The sequence below is a fragment of the Peromyscus leucopus genome, chromosome 4 (genome assembly GCF_004664715.2).
Source record: "Peromyscus leucopus breed LL Stock chromosome 4, UCI_PerLeu_2.1, whole genome shotgun sequence".
In the NCBI taxonomy this organism is placed as follows: Eukaryota; Metazoa; Chordata; class Mammalia; order Rodentia; family Cricetidae; genus Peromyscus; species Peromyscus leucopus.
Window position 1 is genome coordinate 106,927,916 of NC_051066.1, and position 20,681 is coordinate 106,948,596.

General features: G+C 41.3%; 1 protein-coding gene across 3 annotated transcripts in view; it reads right to left on the bottom strand.

Moving 5' to 3' along the window:
* The window catches only part of C4H20orf194 (chromosome 4 C20orf194 homolog), a 139,872-nt gene that overhangs the window by 98,153 nt on the left and 21,038 nt on the right, over nt 1–20,681 (bottom strand). For all 3 annotated transcript variants that reach the window (XM_028878583.2, XM_028878582.2, XM_028878584.2), the window contains exons 4-9: nt 18,036–18,160; nt 16,681–16,777; nt 14,647–14,753; nt 10,329–10,406; nt 3,952–4,050; nt 917–972 (exon numbers count right to left, since the gene is read on the bottom strand). In XM_028878583.2, the coding sequence (XP_028734416.1) occupies nt 917–972; nt 3,952–4,050; nt 10,329–10,406; nt 14,647–14,753; nt 16,681–16,777; nt 18,036–18,160 (562 nt within the window). The remainder of the gene's footprint in view (nt 1–916; nt 973–3,951; nt 4,051–10,328; nt 10,407–14,646; nt 14,754–16,680; nt 16,778–18,035; nt 18,161–20,681) is intronic.

Here is a 20,681-nt window from a genome sequence, read left to right on the forward strand (position 1 = left end):
GGGAATTGAACTCAGGACCTCTGGAGGAGCAGCCAGTGCTCCTAACCTCTGAGCCATCTCTCCAGCCCCTCTTCAGACAGTTTAGTTAGAGAGCTTTCCCAAGAGCACCAAGGGAATTTCCCATGTAGCATTTAGAAAAGCAAATGCACATGACTCATTTTTCTTCTAGAACTTAATTCAAATTAAGTTACACTTTAAACAGAAATGGTTTGGTTTGTCTGTGAGACTGGACTGGACTTGGGGGAAGACTGAGGATCTAACTGTCTGCTCTACCCACCAGAGAAAACTGCTGACATGACAAAGGTGCAGAAGGAAATGCCCAGAAACCCTGCACCACCCCAGCCTTCATAAGGTGCTGGGTTCTTAGTTTAATTCATCTTACCCCCTCAAAATAATGCTGCTTACCCACAGATCCAGGGAGGCTGCATAGCAGAAGGGACCCTAGGATGACTGTGGCTTATAATAAGTTTTGGTTTTACTCAATCACTGGGCAGGCCTCAGTGAAACAGTTCACTATTAGGATAAGAATTTATACTGTATCAAGCTGATAATAGAAAAAATATATAAATAAATAAAAATGAAAAAACTTAAATAAAAAAATAAAAAGGTTAAAAAAAAAACTGCTCCCTGCCTGCAGTTGGATACTGTTTCATTTTGCTTTCCCTGAGCCAGGGATGGAATAAAAATTCCTTTCTTTTAGACTGAAGCAGATTATTATTTAAAAGCCATTTTACTAAATGATCACAGGAAAATAAAGCAAATACAAAAGTACAAAGCACCAAGACAAATGAATCACAACTAAGAATTTCTTACGCTGTAACTAGAGTCAGCTCATGCTCTTAACTTAGATACCCCCCATATTCACACCACCATTTTCAACTCTCCATCATTTGCACTTCCTTTCCAGGAAACGTACCTGTTTTCAGTAATGTGGCTGGAGATCATTCCATGACTGAAGTAGCTTCTGAACGGCTAAAAAAGAAGCCAACATCTGATGTAAGACAACAGTTTTGAAAACACCAAAACTTCCCACATATGTGTATATGTGCATTCACATGCCAGGAGAATGAGTAGTATGTAACAGAAAGACAAATGTGTACAGAGTATAAGAACACAGAAAGATAATGTGGTAGATAAAATCATGAATTTGGAATATAGCAATGAAACAAAACATAGTAAAGAAAATAGAAAAAGACTGCAAAAGGCAAAGAAAAACAAAGTAAAACCATTTGAATACACAGTGTTTAATTACAGAAAAGAACCCTGACCAATCAGCATCTACAGTTAAATCACTAATCTTACCTGGCCTCTTCTCTTCTGCTAAAGTCCCTGTGTTCCAAAAACTTTAAACACAAATATAACAGCTAATTTAAATCAGTAATCAGGGATTAAAGAACACAGAAGTATAATGATGTTTTCCTAGGAAACAAAAGAACTAATTTTTTGTTTTTGTTTTATGAGACAGGGTTTCTCTGTGTAGTTTTGGTGCCTGTCCTGGATCTTGCTCTACAGACCAGACTGGCCTCGAACTCACAGAGATCCACCTGGCTCTGCCTCCCGAGTGCTGGGATTAAAGGTGTGCACCACGACTACCCCGCTTAAATTATAATTTCAAAAAACACAAATAGAAAAAAGAGAAAGAGAGAGAGAAATCTTACATGTTGCCAGAGAAGAAAAGACCTATATCCACAGGAACAAAGATTGAGACAAAAAACCTAAACATCAGAAACAATGTGAATGAGAAGGTAATGGAGTAACATCATTCACATACTGAAAGGAAAAAAAACTATTAATCTAGAATCTATACATGGCAAAAAATTATCTTTCAGAAATGAAGTTGAAGCTGGGAGTGGTGATACTTATCTATGGTGGTTTGAATAAGAATGGCGTCCATAGACTCATATATTTGAGTACTTGGTCCCCAGTTAGTATAACTACTTAGGAAGAATTAGGAGGTGTGGCCTTGTTGGCGGAGGTGTGTCACTGGGGTGGGCTTGGAGGTTTCAAAACCCCACACCATTCCCAGTGTCTCTCTGCCTCTTGCCTGTGGATCAGATGAGAGTTAGCGCTGCTGCTGCTGCTGCACTCTGCCTGTTACCATGCTCTCACCTGTGGTGGTCAGGGACCCACCCTCTGGAACTGTTAGGCCCTCAAAATTTTCTTCTGTAAGTTGCCTTGGTCAAGGTGTTTTCTCATGGCAATAGTATGATAACTAAGACATTATTTAGTATCCCAGAACTTGCAAGGTTGAAGCAGCAAGCCAGTGAGTTCAAGGCCAGCCTTGACTACATAGTGAGATCCTATCTCCAAACACAAAACAATGGGAAAAATTCTGTTTCCCTATTCTGTTTCCCTTTAGCTACTGAAGTTGAAAGGATTCATCATCATAAGATTTAATTACAGAAAAAGTTAAAGGACACTCTTAGAGGAAGACATAAGACTGGATCCACACAGAGGAATGCAGAGCACCGGAGAAAAGTGAAAACAAATAGGTAAGATTCTTTCCTAATTATTAAGGTCTTCAAGAAAAATAGCAGCAGTGTATAACATTATAGTGAGTGTGTAGGAGTGTGTGAGTGTGTGTGTGTGTGTGTGTGTGTGTGTGTGTGTGTGTGTGTGTGTGTGTAAAATCAGATCAACTCCTGATGGTCAGGTGGCGGGGGGGCTTGTTCTGGGCTACCATGGTTCACTAAGAATGGAGCAGTGACAGTTTAAGCCCAAGTTAGGCTCAAAAGCAAGCTCAAGATCGCTCTTCTGATTTCTTTCTGTTGAACAGTGTTTGTGACTGTTCCGTTCCTTGGTTTTCCAAATAGACAGTTCACTTTAGTCATGAGCTGTGCCTTAACTTGAACCAGGTAGTTACTCACTATCAATGCAGGCTTGGAAACTTAACTTGAACCAGGTAGTTAGTTACTACTAATGCAGGCTTGGAAAGATAGCGTGGCACTCATGATTACCAAGAGGCTCAGCTGGTATTCAGAGGTACAGAATTACTAACTAGCATTCAACTTAACTACTGGTTGGAGACGCCATCACACTGAAAGGTGAATATCCTTCTAATAAAGAAGCTGTCACAAGAAAAAAAAAATATTTTGGGGGCGTAGGGGATTGAAACCAGGGCCTTGAACATACTGTGCAAATAATCTACCCCTGAACTACACTCCCAGTTCCAAAACGTTTTTTTTTACAGGCAAGGGAGGGGATTTCTTTTATGACATATCATATATAGAAAGGATAACCAAAACAAACCTCTACAGTTGTGTATCCTGAAAAAAACTTAATAAGCCAGGCATGGTGGTGCATGCCTTTTACCCTAGCACTTGGGAGGGAAGAGGTGGGTGGATATCTGTTAAGTTGCAGACAGCCAGGGCCACATAGTGAGGCCCTGTCTCAATAATAAAATAACAACAACAACAACAATAAATTAACCTGTGGTGATATTGTTTCCCCAAAATATTGTGCACCCTAATAAACTTATCTGTGGTCAGAGAACAGAACAGCCACTAAATACAGAGGCTAGAAAATGGTGGCACTCACACCTTTAATCCTAGCTCTGGAGGCATGGATCTCTGTGAGTTCAAGGCCACACTGGATATAGCCAGGCATAGTGACTCATGCCTTTAATCCCAGGAAGTGATGTCAGAAAGCAGAAAGGTACATAGGTGTGAAGACCAGAAACTAGAAGCATTTGGCTGGTTAAGCTTTTCATGCTTTCGAGAAGCAGTTCAGCTGAGATCCCTTTGGAAAAGGACTCAGAGGCTTCCAGTCTGAGGAAACAAAATCAGCTGAGGAATTGGCAAGGTGAGGTAGCTGTGACTTGTTCTGCTTCTCTGATCTTCCAGCATTCACCCCAATAACTGGCCCCAGGTTTGATCTTATTAATAAGAATATTTTAAGATTCAGGCTACATTAACCAATTTTTCTTTTTCTTTATGATTTTTACTTACATACCTCACCCGCCTGAGATTCTGAAAGTTCCAGCAGGAAAGGGATTTCTGTGTCAAAATTAGCAAAGAAGCTTGTCCACTGATGCTCAAACACCACCAAGTCCTATTTAAAAACAAACAAACAAAAAACAACCCCCCAGAGTGTCATATAAGAGGTTCATTAGAGAACGGGCATCATGAACTTATCTGAAATACCAGACTGTTCTATGTAGCAGGAATCTTAAAAGTTCTTACTAATAAAATCAAACCCGAGCCGAGTTATTGGGGTCCATGCTGGTAGATCAGAGAGACAGAATAAGCCACAGCTATCTCACCTTGCCGGATCCTCAGCTGGTCTTGTCTCCTCAGACTGGAAGCTTCTGTGTCCTCATCCCAATGGCTCTCAGCTGAACTGCTGCTAGAAGCCTGAATGCTTAACCAGCCACATGCTTAACCAGCCAAATGCTTAACCAGGCCAAAATGCTTAACCAACCAAAAGCCTAACCAGGCCAAAATGCCTCTAGTTTCTCACCCTCACGCCTTATATATCTTCCTGCTTTCTACCACCACTCCCTGGGATTAAAGGCTGGCTTTCTGGGATTAAAGGCGTGTCACCATGCTTGGCTATTTCCAATGTGGCCTTGAACTCACAGAGATCCAGAGGGATTTCTATCTCTGGGATGCTAGGATTAAAGGTGTGAGTGCCACCATTTTCTAGCCTTTGTATCTAGTGGCTGTCTGTTCTCTGACCCCAGATAAATTTATTAGAATACACAATACCACCACATTTCCTCTCTTTTTGTCTAAAATTAAAAAAGCTTATAACTAATACAAGAAAAACTATCTAATAATATACAATATATACAGACAAAAATTACATTAATGATGTCTAGTCCATTAACATTTGACCGATTCAGATTAAAAAACTCCATTATATATATTAACAATGTCCAGTCCAGTAACATCTGATAAACTCAGACCAAAAAATTTTCATTACTTATCTTATTTAAAACAAGTAGTTCCTTTTTAAAAGTAGATTCCATAATCTCCCTTTTTATCTTATCATATCTATATTTTCTCTTTTTTCTTTTCATAATAGATTCATTAGTCTACCTTTTGTCATTTTTATATCTTCCCCTTTTTCTTCAGTGTAGATTCGATGATCTACCTATTTATCCTATTATTTCTTTACCTTTTTTTCTCAGAGTAGATTCAATGATCTATCTCATATCTATATTCTCTTTTTCTTTTTGCTTTCTAGGGGTGAAGATATCTTTAAGGAATCTTGAAAAGAAAATTTTTGGGTTAATCGTCAAGTTCTGTATCATTTGTCCATTCTCTGCATAAAAGGAAAGTTCAGGGCTTGTTTCAAGTCCTTGTTCGAGTAGTCTGTCAGGCTGTATCATCTCAGCTAGTCCTCTCGAAATTGTCCTCACCAGTTTGTAGTCCAAAGTCGATTTTTCCATGGTGTTAATCAGCTTAATGGCTTTACCATAGTCCTTTTGAAGATTTCAAAGTTGCTGTTAGGTGTGGTCATGGTTCCATGCAGCCTTTTTTTTTTTTTTTTTTTTTTTTGCCTCCTCTGTGGTTTGGAGCAATCATAGTCTGATAAATGTCTGTCTCTCGGAACCATAAACATTCTTCCCTAGAACAGAAAATCTTCACAGCAATTTTTCCCCACCATTTGTCTTGCCAAGCTTTTCCAAACTGACCTTTGCCGATGCTTTCTTGTAACACGATGGTCCTGACAATTCTTCTCTGAACCAGCAGCAGTAAACCCTTTGTCCCAGGTAGCAGCATCACCGCAGTCACCAACATGATGAGAAGGAGCTGGCAATGTGGAGCAGTAGCCACTGCTTCCATGGTCCCACCACTGTTTGTGGCTCAGTCTGGGCCAAAGCTTCTCACAAGCCTCCTAGGCCGGCCTCAAACTCGGGATCCTCCTGCCTCTGCCTCCTTCAGCAAATCCAACCGGCGTGTGCCACCACAACCGGCTGAGTGTAGCTTGGGCCTGAGCTGGGGCTCACAAGACCACAGGCAAACAGCTTTTTCATGAATTCGTAACACGAACGTTGGGCGCCAGATGTAGCAGGAATCTTAAAAGTTCTTACTAATAAAATCAAACCCGAGCCGAGTTATTGGGGTCCATGCTGGTAGATCAGAGAGACAGAATAAGCCACAGCTATCTCACCTTGCCGGATCCTCAGCTGGTCTTGTCTCCTCAGACTGGAAGCTTCTGTGTCCTCATCCCAATGGCTCTCAGCTGAACTGCTGCTAGAAGCCTGAATGCTTAACCAGCCACATGCTTAACCAGCCAAATGCTTAACCAGGCCAAAATGCTTAACCAACCAAAAGCCTAACCAGGCCAAAATGCCTCTAGTTTCTCACCCTCACGCCTTATATATCTTCCTGCTTTCTACCACCACTCCCTGGGATTAAAGGCTGGCTTTCTGGGATTAAAGGCGTGTCACCATGCTTGGCTATTTCCAATGTGGCCTTGAACTCACAGAGATCCAGAGGGATTTCTATCTCTGGGATGCTAGGATTAAAGGTGTGAGTGCCACCATTTTCTAGCCTTTGTATCTAGTGGCTGTCTGTTCTCTGACCCCAGATAAATTTATTAGAATACACAATACCACCACAGTTCTATGTGGTTATTTATTATTATTGAAAAGAAAATGTCCAGGAAAAGAATATCTATGATGACAAAGTGGGTCAGCAGTAGTTATCTGGGGACTGAGGATAGACATTGATTGCACATGGACACAGATAACTTTCTGGGTTGATAAAAATGTTCTCTATTTTGATTTTTTATTGTTTTAGACAATGCTTTACTATGAAGCACTGGCTGGCCTGGAGCTCTCTATGTAGACCAAACTGGCCTGCCTCTTCCTCCCAAGTGCTGGGATTAAAGATGCCCAGCCTTCACTAGAATTCCTTGCTTACTGCTATCTGTCTTTCTATCCATCCACCTAAGCTATGACTGTACACATGTATAAGATGCACACACATATATTTATAAAATTCTCAATAATCACAATGTGGGAATTTTGGGGGAGGGTTGGAATTTGTTTTGAGATAGCATCTTAGTATGTAGCCCAGGCTGACCTCAAGCTCATTATCCTCCTACCTCAGCCTCTTATGTACTGGTATTAGAGGCATATACCAACATTCCTCACTAGATATTTTAGTTAATGACAGACCAAACATATGATAGCATATACTATATAAGAGGATTTATCATTTAGGTTTATGTTATCATACTCTATAATGCTTACACAATGACAAAACTGCCTAAAAATACATTTCTCCATATCTACATTCTTTTCATATTTCTTAAAGATTTATTTATTTTTATTTTATGTGTATGAATGTTTTGTTCCCATGTATGTATATGCATCATGTATGTGCCTGGTGCCCACAGAGGTCAGAAGAGGTCCTCAGCTCCCCTCGAACTGGAGTTACAGATGGTTGTGAGCCAAGAGGGTGCTGGGTACCTACCTGGGCCCTCTGTAAGAACAGTAAGCCTTAACCACTGAACCATCTGTCCAGCCTTCAAATCCTATGTATTGCATACATTCACACACATAAAACGGAGGAAGCTCTGCCTGCAAAGGAGGCCTAGAACTGGACCACAGCAGTCACAGTGAGCATCCCTAATACCCAGTGTGCTGCTGAAATACGGTTTCCCATGCACAGTAGCCAGCAGCTGGAGAAAAGATCAATTCTAGGTCAGGAATTTGCAAAATACAGACATGGAACATCTTACAGCAACTGTCAAGGAAATGCCAAGGGTATGGCTACAGGGTTTAAAGGACGTGTGAGCCACTACCCAAAGACAAAACAACAGGGGCGCCACCCAAGGCCAGTCCTGGATCACTTCATCTACAGACTTCCTAGCTGTTTCTTCTCATGCTCTCATGCTAAAAAGAATTTCCTACTAAATTCAAATATTTTAAGGGTAAGACTGACCTTTAACTAGCTCTCGAACTGTACTGTACCATTTTAGTATAATTCGCTTATAAAATATGACCTGTCTTAAACAAAAATCTAAAATGCAAAAGAATTCACCTAGAAAACCATATGCGGGTTAGGGATTTAGCTCAATGGTAGAGCGCTTGTCTAGCAAGCGCAAGGCCCTGGGTTCGGTCCTCAGCTCCAGAAAAAAACAAAACAAAACAAAAAAAACATATACTTCTGCTATTTCCTGTATTTTTTTCAATTGTTTATTTTAGATTTCCAATATGTCTGTGGTCCACTTTGACTGGAGAAAATGTTTTTAGAGAAAATTATTCCCCTTATCAAGATAAAATTACACTGAAGTGAGGCAATAACTTTTTGATAATTATTAATTTCTTTTGTTGTTTTCTTTTGTTTTTTTGAGATAGGATCTTGGATTACCTTAAATCATTGATCCTCCTGCCTCGGCCTCCTACATGCTGGGATTAGAGGTATGTACTACAATGCACAGCTGTTAATTTCCTTGTGTCAATTATTTCACTTATTCTGTTTTGTTTTTGGAGACAGGGTCCCAGCTATGTGATCTCAATTATGTGGTCCCAGCTAACTGGAACCTTACTATGTAGACCAGGCTGGACTTGAATTTCCAAAGACCATCCTGCACTTCTCTCCAAGTGCTGGGATTACAGGCATGTGTCTATCACATACCCAGCTCCATTGCCTTTATATATTTTAATTTTTTATGTATGAGCGGTTTTATCTACATGTAATTAAGTGCACTGGCTGCCTGCCTTGTACCTGCAGAGGCCAGTTTTGAGCTGTCATGTGGATGATGGGAGTTGATTTGAACCCAGGTCCTCTGTAGGGATATTAAGTGCTCTTAACAACTGAGCCATCCCCCATTGCCCATATTTTGAAAACTGTACTTTTTTTGTACGCTCCCCCCCCTTTCTTAGAGACAGGGTTTCTTTTTGTAGCCTTGGCTGTCCTAGGACTTGTTCTGTAGACAAGGCTGGCCTTGAACTCACAGAAATCCGTCTGCCTCTGCCTCCCAAGTGCTGGGATAAAAGGCATGTGCAAACATGCCCAGCTTGCTTTACTTTTCTTTTTGTTGTTGTTTTTAGTTTTTGCAAAGAAATCCAAACCAGCCCAAATCTTACTTTTTATCTGTTTATGGCTGCCAAAGCATTTACTGCTTTTTGGTTTGTGTTTGAAAAGGAGGGAAGGGGCTATGTCTCAGTACTGAACATTCTGGGGAAAGGATCTCTAGGACATGAGATGGTCTGGAACTCACTCTGAGACCAGCTGGCCTCAAACTCAGAGATCCACCTGTCTCTGCCTCCCAAGTACCAGGACTAAAGGTCGTCATGCCTGGCTATCTTTTTCAATACATAGGTGAGAAGGACAAAGACAGATTCTAATTTTCTTTGCATACCCTCCAAGTAGATCAGCCTTAGGTACTCTTTTGTTTTTATTTACTGATCATTAAAAAAAAAACAGTAAACACAATCTACCTTATTCTAAATGGTTAGTACAAATTATAAGTGACAGATCTCAGAGGATTCTGGTAAACTATGACCATTTATTTATTTATTTATTTATTTATTTATATTAGAAGACAACTTTGTGGGATTGGTTATCTCCTTCTCTGTGGTCATCAGGCTTGGCAACAAGTGCTCCTACATGCTGAGTCATCTCATTGGCCCCATAACAAGATTTTGTGTGTTTATTTGAGACAGGATCTCACTGTGTAATCCTGGTTAGTCTGGAACTCTATGTAGCCAGGGCTAGCCTTGAACTCACAGAGCTCCACCGTCCTGTGTTTCCAGAGTACTGGGATTAAAGGCATGTGCTACTACACCAGATGAACAATTAATGAGTGAAGAGCTGGCAAATTCCGGTCTAGGGTGGGACACATTTCTGTAAACAAGAAAGCTGCAGAACACAGACACACCCAGTTTAAGCACTGTCTGCACAGCTTTTGTGCTACAATGACATTGCTGAGCTGTTGCAAGGACCTAGGCACGATGTTAAAATATTACTATCTAGCAAACAGGACAAGTTTGCCACTTCTGGTCCAAACCTCATCTCTTTAAGCAATTTGTCATCTTAGTTTTTCATGCTACAAAAGACAACTTTTACATTGTTTTATTAAAGCCCGGCACAACCACCCCCTCCCCCTGGGGGAAAAAAAACTTTATGTGAAATTAACTGTCTCACCAGGCAGGAGGCCTAGGCTTTCCTCAGAGTGGAAGAGGAAGCCTCATTCTCCCAGGTTTTCTACCTTGCAGGGGTCCAGCACAATCTAGGAAGAGGTGCTCTGCTCTTTGATAAAGCAAACTAAGCTATACCTTGCATTTCCCCAAATTAACTACCTTCGGTGGGTATTTGACACGGCTAGGCTAATGAACATAGTATGTTAAATACGGTTTAGCTCCTTACCTCTGAAAGCATATTCTCCAGAGACATAGGGTCCATCTTGCTGTAGACATTCCACAGACTCAAACTTACATCCTGCAACTGCAACAAAGGGAAAAACATTGAAACAATGAAGTCAGATCACTAGACAGCCAATTACTTCTGATTTTCTGATATTCAAAAATTACTATCTTGGTATAAATGGTGTTCTAGAATAATCAAACCAAAATTGTATTAATTATATTATTGATGATATTGTGTTATTTATAAATTATTAATTCTGTTAACTGTATTTACTGTTAAGCAAGGCTTTATTAACTCCATTAGAATAAACCAAAATTTTATTAATATGTTTGACCCTATACAAATTAGTAAATGTTTTCTCATTCAAAGAAATTATTTTCAGAATCTTCAATATATTATCTGATTACATTCGATGACGGTACATACACATTTATACATATATACACATGCTATGTTTTTTATTTATCACTTTAATTAAAATAATACAAGCTAGTGATTTAAAATCAAACAGTACAAAAGGCTTATAATAAAAAATCTGACTCTTCTACTTGAACCTTCTAGCAAGCCCATTAGTCTCACTCAAAAAGTTACTTAAGAATTTGTTGTTATTTATGTCTATATATTGACATATGTTCCTTTCACTATCAATTTTGAAGTTAAATATTAACTTATGCAAAGATGCAGGTCTTCTCTATCATCCCCCCCACACTTACTTCTCTATACCCACATACTCTAATACCACCTTCTTGGTTACATCATTAGCTGTTTATAGCATCGCACAAATATTATCACACATATTACCATATAAATATTAGGTAAAGTACATTTCTACCCTCACCAGGTATACTAACTGCTCCATTTTCATCACTAGCATAATCTTTGCTTGTTTGCTTTTTTTTTGAGGCAGGGTCTCCCTCTGGTGAGCTCTGGCTGGCCTAGGGCTTGCTTTGTAGCCTGCTTGGCCTTAGCCTCACAGTCCTACTTGTCTCTACCAACTGAGCGCTGGGATTAGCAATTCAATCCTAAAGTGGTTTTTGTTTTTTGCTTTTTGTTTTTGTTTTGTTTTGGTTTTTGGTTTTTTTAGAGACAGGGTTTCTCTGTGTAGCTTTGTGCCTGTCCTGGAACTCACAGAGATCCGCCTGCCTCTGCCTCCCAAGTGCTGGGATTAAAGGCGTGTGCCACCACTGCCCGGCTTTCAATCCTAAAGTTGAACAGTCCCTCCCAGTCTGCTTACTCCAGGACTTCCCCGATGTGCCACTACTGTTATCTCCTTGCCTGCGCAGAGGCTCCTGCGCAGATGCTCCTGCGCAGTACAATGCATGCAGCATCCCTAGCCTCTGTGCAGCACCTTCCCTTTGCACCTCTTCTCTCAAAGCCAAATGCTCGGGGGCAGGAGAAGACAAAATCACCCCTGAGATCCAAGTAATCCATAGAGTTTTCCTCACCTACTGCACTTCAGGATGTGAAGAGAATACACTCTTCAAGAGCATGCTGATTGATGTTAGCATCCTAGATGCTCTGCTCTTTGGTACTCTGATGAATTCTGACTTGTTTTATTTTGTTTTTCAAGATAAAGTCTCTCTATGTGGCCGAGGCTAAGGAGAACTTGCTGTTACAGTTTGAATATGAAATATGCTGAACTTATGTCAGTAGGTGATGGTGCTGCTTCAGAGGTGGTGGAAACTTCAGGAGGTAAGGTCTATGAGGAAGGAATATGGCCACTAAGAACATGCTTTGGAAGGTTACACCTGGCTTCCAGTCCCTTCCTCATCTCTGCTTCTGTGTACCAGGAGCGATCAGCCACTGCCACATGGTCCCATTGCCATGTTCTCCTTCACCATGGGCCAAGGATTCTGAGCTAAAATCTGTGGAAACTCAGGCCCAATAAGTCTTCCTCCTTTGATAGTTTCTGTTAATTCGATATTTTGTTACAGTGATAAAAAGTCCAACTACCACACCTGCAGCCCTCCTGGCTCGTTAAGGAAGGGAATGGCTCAGTTGCCTTTAGCCTACTGGCTATGGGTGAGATAGGACCTCTGTTGGTCTTTTCTGTATCAAACACACAGATTGCAAGACCAGTGCCACTTTGAGATCTTTGGCAGCAATTAACCATGCAGCTCACACATGATTGAGCCGGTATGATAATGAGTATTCAGAGACGGGTAATGCCTGGGGGGCACTCACCAACCTAAGACAGAGCACCTGTGTGGCCTGGGCAGGCGTCTCCATGACGGGTAAGGTGACCTGCTGACGTCCCATGCAACCCAAATCAGAAGCTCATTTTTTAATAAAAGGGGGACCTGCAGGGCCCTGGCACCCGTTTTGGGTAACTGTTGCCTTGCTTGCGAACCTTGACCTTGATATCCTCCCAATGCTAATTCCTGGCCAGATTCCACCCTCCTGAATGCTTAAGGGCAGTTACTTGTCTGTGTAACCTGAATAATGGGCATTAGCAGCTTAGATGCAAGATTGTAAAACATCAGTAGCGTACTCCTGCCCTCTGGGGTCCTCCCATTGTGCTGTAAGCCTGTATTTAACCTCCTACCCCCTTCAAGAAATGACATTCGACACTTAAAAAATATATATACATATATATATGTATGTATATATGTGTATATATATGTATATATATATATAGAATGAATACTGCGAATGTAATCTATGAATACCACAAATGTGATTAATATCATGAGTGTAAGTAATGAATATCATGAGTGATGAGTGTAATTTAAAAAAATTTAAAAAAAAGTGAGCAGTTACATGTTAGGTGTGGTGGTACATGCCTGTAACCGGGAGGTTGAAGCAGGAGGATCCTGAATGAGGGCGGCCTAGGTTACACAGTGAGACACACAGTGTGTGTGTGTGTGTGTGTGTGTGTGTGTGTGTGTGTGTGTGTGTGTGTGTTCACTTTTTCCCCCTATGAGACAGGATTGTTCTATGTAATCCAAGCAGGCATGGAACTAGTGATCTTCCTGCCTTGGCCTCCTGATGGCTAGATTACAGACATGCACCATGTTTGGCTAAGACAGGGATATCAAGATTTATAGTCTTATATGATAATCACTATTTCTTCCACATGACCCATCCCACCCTGAAGGCACAATTCAAAACAAAGACCTACATTCACCCTTCAAAGATTCTAGAGGGGCGGTGGGTGTGTTCCCTTTAACTATGACTTCACAGTAGGAAGTATCCAAGGCAAGAGCCATAAAGCCTGTCTCACATGGACTGTATCAGTGGTGTGTGGCACTTCTTAACGTCACTGCAGACAGCCCAGGTCGGGAGTACAGGCTCTAAGCCTCATCATCCAGGCCCGGCCCCAGCCCTGTTCCTCACTCACTAGCTGTGTCTTTGGGTAAATTTGTTTAGTCCCTCTGTTAGAGGAACATAAAACAGTACCTACCCCAGGGGGTCACTGTACAAATTAAATCACTTTATATGATATACCTGAAATAGAGAAGGCACTCTACATAGTTCAGACAATTAAATACAGACAAACATAACCAGCTGAGCAGTGGTGGCGTACGCCTTTGATACCAGCACTCAGTAGGCAGAGGCAGGCGGATCTCTGGAGTTCAAGGCCAGCCTGATCTACAAAGTCAGTTTCAGAACAGCTAGGGCTACACAGAGCCCCCACATACACCCCCTCCAAAAAGATAAAACAAACATAACCATTATTGTAAAAAGGTTTCCTTCCTGTCCATTGTGGCCAAATTCCCTTCAAGTTCCTTTTGAATTTGTGGACATTTCAAGGGCAACTCCCAAAGCCTTATTTTCACATTGTAACTATAGTAATTCTAACCTGACAGAAGGTGAAGTCCACAGATAGCCTTAGAGAGGGTGGTGTCGTTCCAAGCAAGTCCCCAAACACTTCCTTAGGTTGTTATTCCTTTCACTTGCTTCTAAAGGTACTAGTCAACAAGATGTCCCCATTTCTAGAATGACAATGCTTCCCCTCCCTGGTTTGCTATTGGGTCACATCAATTGGGGTTCCTTGGAGCCAAATAGATGCCTTCAGTCACCAGGCCACACTCCCTAACCTGTACTATGGATGAGTCAATTTCCAGACTCACTCTCACCCATTAATCTATCTCCAAGATGCAAGAAATACAGAAATAAAAAAAAACATTGTGCACAGGCAATCCCTTTCAAAGCCAGGCATGATGACACTTGTAATCCCAGCACTTGGGAGGCAGAGGCAGGTAGATTTCTTATGAGTTCCAGGCCAGACATAGTGAGATCTTCTTTTTTGTTTGTTTTTTTTTTTATGCATGCTCACTTTGTGATAAAAATCAAACATACTAGTTTTCATACATACCTCATATTTCATGGTAAAAAATCCATCGCCTCCAATGCCTTCAAGTGCAAAGGCCTGTACAATTGGCCACTTCTCCACCACAAACATATCAAATATCTGTAAGTGACCTAGGGAAATCACACACACCAACACATATCAAACTCCATCCTGGACATAACAGTTCGAACCCATTCTCATGCTGTTAGGCAGGCATCATTTCTTACAAATATACTAGGACTTCCTCTAGCAAAGGAAGTATGAACAGATAAGAGGGTTAGATATTGAAACTACAAATATAATGTGAAATTCAAGGAAAATTAAAATCACAAGCAAGTAACATAAATTCAGACTTCTCTATAACACATGTTCACATTTTGGTTTTCTTAAAAAAAAGAAAAAAGTAAGCCAGGCAGTGGTGGTGCATGTCTTTAATCCTAGTGCTTGGGAGGCAGAGGCAGGTGGATCTCTGTGAGTTCAAGGCCATCCTGGTCTATAGTGAGCTCCAGGCCAGCTGGAGCTACACAGAGAAACCCTGTCTAGAACCCACCCCCTCCAAAAAATAAAATAAATAAATAAACAGTACTCTATTGCAATTGATTTGCACCATTTAGTGAGTATATTTATTAACAGACCTAAGTTCTCTCTGAAGAAACAGCCAATTAGATTCCTCAAGAGGAAACTACTAAATTAAATCAAAGAGGTTTTTTTGACAGGTGTAATGGAATTTGCCTTTAATCACAGAACCTGGGAGACAGAGGCAAGTGGATCTCTGGAGTTTGAAGCCAGCCTGGTCTACATAGCTAGTCCTAGGCAAGGGGTGGCTACACAGTGAGACCCTGTATCAAAACAAAACAAAACAAAACAGAATGTCCTTTTTGTAACAACAGTTTTAACGTTCAGTGTTTTTTTCTTCCTACAATATTAGCACTAATAAACTTAATGACTTCCCCCCTGTATTCCATGTCCTGTAAACATTTTTGTTTGCTTGTTTGAGACAGAGTCTCTATGTAGCCTTAGCTGGCCTGGACCCACTATGTAGACCATACTTGCCTCACACTTATGGACAGCCACCTACTTCTGACTCCCAAATGTTTGGATTAAAGGTGTGTGCTAACACACCTGGCACAAAGATTTATTTTATTATTATTATTATTATTTTTTGTTTTTTCAAGACAGGGTTTCTCTGTGTAGCTTTGCACCTTTCCTGGAACTCGCTTTGGAGACCAGGCTGGCCTCGAACTCACAGAGATCCGCCTGCTTCTGCCTCCCAGTGCTGGGATTTAAGGCGTGCGCCATCACTGCCCGCCCTTATTTATTTATTTGTTTGTTTGTTTATTTATTTATTTCTCTATCTATTTACTTATTTATTTTTAAATTATTTATTTATTTATTTATTTTTGTTTTTTTGAGACAGGGTTTCTCTGTGTAGCTTTGGAGCCTGTCCTAGAACTCACTCTGTAGCCCAGGCTGGCCTCGAACTCACAGAGATCTGCCTGCCTCTACCTCTCAAGTGCTGGGATTAAAGGTGTGTGCCATCACCGCCCAGCGATTTATTTTATTTTAATTATGTGTTATGTATGTGTGTGGGTACCCATGGAGTCAAATACCCTGGAACTGGAGTTCCAAGTAGCTGTGAGCTGCCTGATATGGCTGCTGAGAACCAAACTCAGGTCCTCTGAAAGACCAGGACATGCTCTTAGCCATTTTTGTAGCCTCATAAGCCAACTTTTTAAATACCTATTCAAATTACAATTTCCTATTATGAAGATGCATACCTATACTCTAAGTAATAAATGATACTGACTAGATGTTAATTGTGCTAATTCCCTTATCAGTTCTCCTTGACCACAGGTAGCTTGGTATATTACTGTGGTAACTTCATGGTTATGAACAGAAATTTGTAAAGGAGTGTCCCTACATTTCATTCTGGTTGATCCTTTGCCTTAGTGAAAATGGGTTAAGCGGTTTTCCAACTATCTACCATGAAAGAGGTAGGAGCATCAACCCACATACCATCCAGGCAAGTTTCTTAAATGGCTTGTGTCAGATACTCACCTTGAGAGCTGTAAGGAATACCAATTCTACTGCAGTCTCGAACCATGTCCACAAAGCTGGAAATCTTAAATTCTTCTGCTGCTTCCTCATCTTCATACTAAAAAGGGAAATTAAAAGGAAGAGGGGCTTTAATGAGCTACATCATTCAAAGTTCCACATTATCGCTGTACGTTCTCAGGGGCTGTCTGTCTTAAATGTTTCTAAAGCCAATCTATCCTATTTAGGGTCAAAAGTAGTCTCCATTTCTTCGTCTCATAAACAAAAATCAACTCAAAATGGATTGATTGAGACCTAAATGGAAGAGATAAACCTGTTCCTCCAAGTGTCCCCAACAATCACATGGAAAGGAAAGTTCTTTTTTTTTTTATTTTTATTTTTCAGTACTAAAGGACATTTCAGTACTAAAATTAAGGAAAGTGCTTAATTACCAAAGATGTGGGGGTTTTTTGTTTTTGTTTTGTTTTTTCCTTTTTGTTTTTTTGCCCCCCTTTGGTTTTTTGAGACAGGGTTTCTCTGTGTAGCTTTGGAGCCTTTCCTGGAACTCACTCTGTAGCCCAGGCTGGCTTCGAACTAACAGAGATCTGCCTGCCTCTGCCTCTTGCATGCTGGGATTAAAGGTGTGCACCACCACCACTGCTTGGCCAAAAGTTCTTAATCAATGCTGGGTGGAAACTGCCGTAACAGTATAGGCAGAAAAATCCCAATTTTCTTTCTAGTCATAATCTTCAAAAGGACCCAAAGGTAAATAAAAATAGACACCAAGAAATACAGACATAAATGTCACAAAGCTTAAGAAAGTCCTAAGCTTTGCAGGCATGTCTAGTCTTTTGACACTGTTATCCAACCTTGTCATCTATAAAGTTTAGACTCACTCAGAAATTGCATAATCAAGTTACATTGAATATAATCTGCTGGGCTGGTAGAGCATGCCTTTAATCCCAGCACTTGGGAGGCAGGGGCCAGCACACCTCTGAGTTCCAGGCCAGTCAGGGCTACACAGTGAGACTCTGTCTCAAACAAAATAAACAAATAAAATAAAGTAAGACCCCGTAACTATTTAAATAAGCCACAACTCTGGGTTGAGTGACATCTGCAGCTACTCTTGCTTGCTGCAGCCCTCGGGCTGGAAGTTGGAAAAGCCTGCACGGGGCAGTCCCAGGGTGGTCACAGAAGTCCAGTGTGAAAGCTTCTGTCTCTGCCAGGTAAAACAACTAAAAGCCTCATGGCGTATAGCTTTCTATTTGATATTCGCTTCTGTGTGAGCACACTCAGACCCTGGACCTGTAATGTTTCGAGCTTCTGTTCTAAATCGGCACTTTCCTGAATGAAGTACTTCGCCCGTCTTTCCTCCTCACCTCATTTTCCGTCATGCAGTGGAAATGCAGGTTTCTCCAATGTGCTACATAAGGCAAAAGGTATCGATAGTTGACAGGGTTACAGTACAGATGGACACTATCCGATTTAATCAATATAATCACATCTGCAGGGGGAAAAAAAGCAAAACACAAAATTGTCAAAGGCTTTCCCTCAGACAGTTTCTGCCCAGAAATAGTACCTCCACCAACGCCAGGATTGTAGTACAGCAATTCAGGGTTGCATGGCCAGGCCCTGGGTTCATTTCTAGTATAACAAACAAACGAATAAAACCCCAAGCCAAAACATATAGCTATTTCAGAAACTATGTAACTATGTAAAAGTCTAAATGTGTAATTATTTAACCAAGCAATAGTCAGGTGTGGACAGTACAGGTTTTCTAGTGCCGCTGAAGCGCTCTTCCTAGGACGGCCTCCTAGATATGACAGGGTAAGCCCCAAATAGGCAAAAGTTCAGGCTGTTTCATTTCCTGAAACAGTGTACTTACTGCAAAGCTAAACAGAGTCAGAGCTGTGGTGCCGATCTTGGCTACATTACTTATTTTACTGATTAACTGAGGACAGAGTGGTTGCATTACTGAAGGTTGAGTCTAGAGCTATACACATGCCAGGCAAGCACTCTGATACACTTAAATTGCCTCAGTTAGCCCTGAACTCTTAGCCCAGGGAGGCCTTGAACAATACTCCTGCCTCAGCTTCCCAAGAAGTAGTGATTTCAGGACTGTGCCACCAGGCCTGGCTTCTTTTTCAGACTATATAACCGTGGCTAATTCACTGTGTAGACCAGGCTGGTCTTGAATTTACAGCCTTCCTCCTGCCTCCTAAATGCTGAGATCACGGATATGCATCACCACACCTGGCTTCACAATGTGCTTCAATGAGGAGATAAGTATCAAATGGAAATAACCTGGCCACTGAGTCAAGAAACAGCACCAAACAGGACCAATGGCAGGGACTCCACACTGAAACCAGGGTCTAAATCCCTGGCCAGAGGTTCATTTGGCTCTAGGCAATTGTGAGCCTGGACACAGCCTGTCAGTCTGAGGAAAGGTTACTGTGTATAGCAGTGAACTCTACACAGGAAAGGCTGGGGGGGAAGGAAATACAGGCAAGTGACAGAGCTTCTGGAAGCAAACCAACAGATTACAGACTTACAACAGCCATCAACATTGGTAGATGAAATAAATAAAGAAATCCCAAGGGTGCAAAGAAACCCAGGCAGATTCAAGAGCCATGAGAGAGGGCAATGGAATGGGGCAGAAATCCTAAAGTGGCCTGGGCAAGGGAAATGAAAGCAGCCACAATTCCACAAGAAAAGCAGGCTTCATTCAACAGCTCCTCCGACGGCAGTGCCACCAGACGGTCCTCTCTCTAACAAGACCACGCTAGGAACTGCTGAAGTGAGAAAAGTGCAAAGAGAAAAAACAACCCTCTCTCTTGTGTCTCAGCACTGGGTTCCCTCACATCCCACAGCCCCCGGAGCCCAGTCCTAAATCAACTGTAGACTACCTGCTAAGGGAGCAATTTTATAACTCTTGAAAAAGTGGGGGCATCCACTATACACTACACATCCTATACATCGAAGTGTAACCTTACAGATTCAGGATCAAAAAACAAATGTATCCTAACAACTGCTAAATCTAATTACAAATTTCATGCTCTCAATAGACTGATAGTCAACAGAGTGAACAGTCAGATAAAAGAAGAAAATATGGCCAGGTGTGGTGGCTTTAATCATTTCATCCAAGCAATGGGGAGGCAGAGGTAGGAGGATCTCTGTGAGTTCAAGGCCAGCATGGTCTACATACACAGTGAGTTCCAGGAAGGCCAGACTCTATCTCAAAAGAAGGAGGAGGAGGAGAAGGAGGAAGAGGAAGAGGAGGAGGAGGAGAGGAGGAGGAGGGATGAAGCTGGGAAGCTGGGCATTATGCTTATGATCCCAGACAAGCTCAAGGATGCCACCCTGATTTAAATAGAGTGGCTGGTATCAAAAAAACCAAAACCAAAACCAAAAACAATGGGCAGCAGCAGAAGAATGAGAAGAAGCAGGAGGACAAGGAAGAGGAGGAAAGGACACAGGCTGATAGGGTTGGCCAGATATGGTGGCACAAACTTTTAATCACAGAATTCTGTGAGTTCAAGGCCAACACAGTCTACATAGCTTGTTCCAGGATGGTCAGAGCTACATAAAGAGAACCTGTCAAATAATAATAATAAATGTAGAATTATGTAAAATGTTTTCAAAAATGTCTTCTTTTCCACAAAGTTAAAGGTAGAAGCATGCTAGTTGTGGTGGCCTGCGCCTTTAATTCTAGCACTTAGGAAACAGAGACAGGAAGATCTCTGAGTTGGATCTCTCTGAGTTTGATGCCAGTGTAGACTACATAACAAGTTCCAGGACAGCCAGGACTACACAGTGAAGCTCTGCTTCAAAAATTAAAAAAAGAAAAAAAAAAAAAGAAAAAAAGAAGCATAGATCTGCTGATTTTACCTTTCCAACAATGTGGATATAAAAGGGCTTTATTAAGCCAGGCAGTGGGGGGTGGTGCACACCTTTAATCCCAGCACTCAGGAGACAGAGGCAGGTGGATCTCTGTGATTAGAGGCCAGCCTGATCTACAGAGTAAG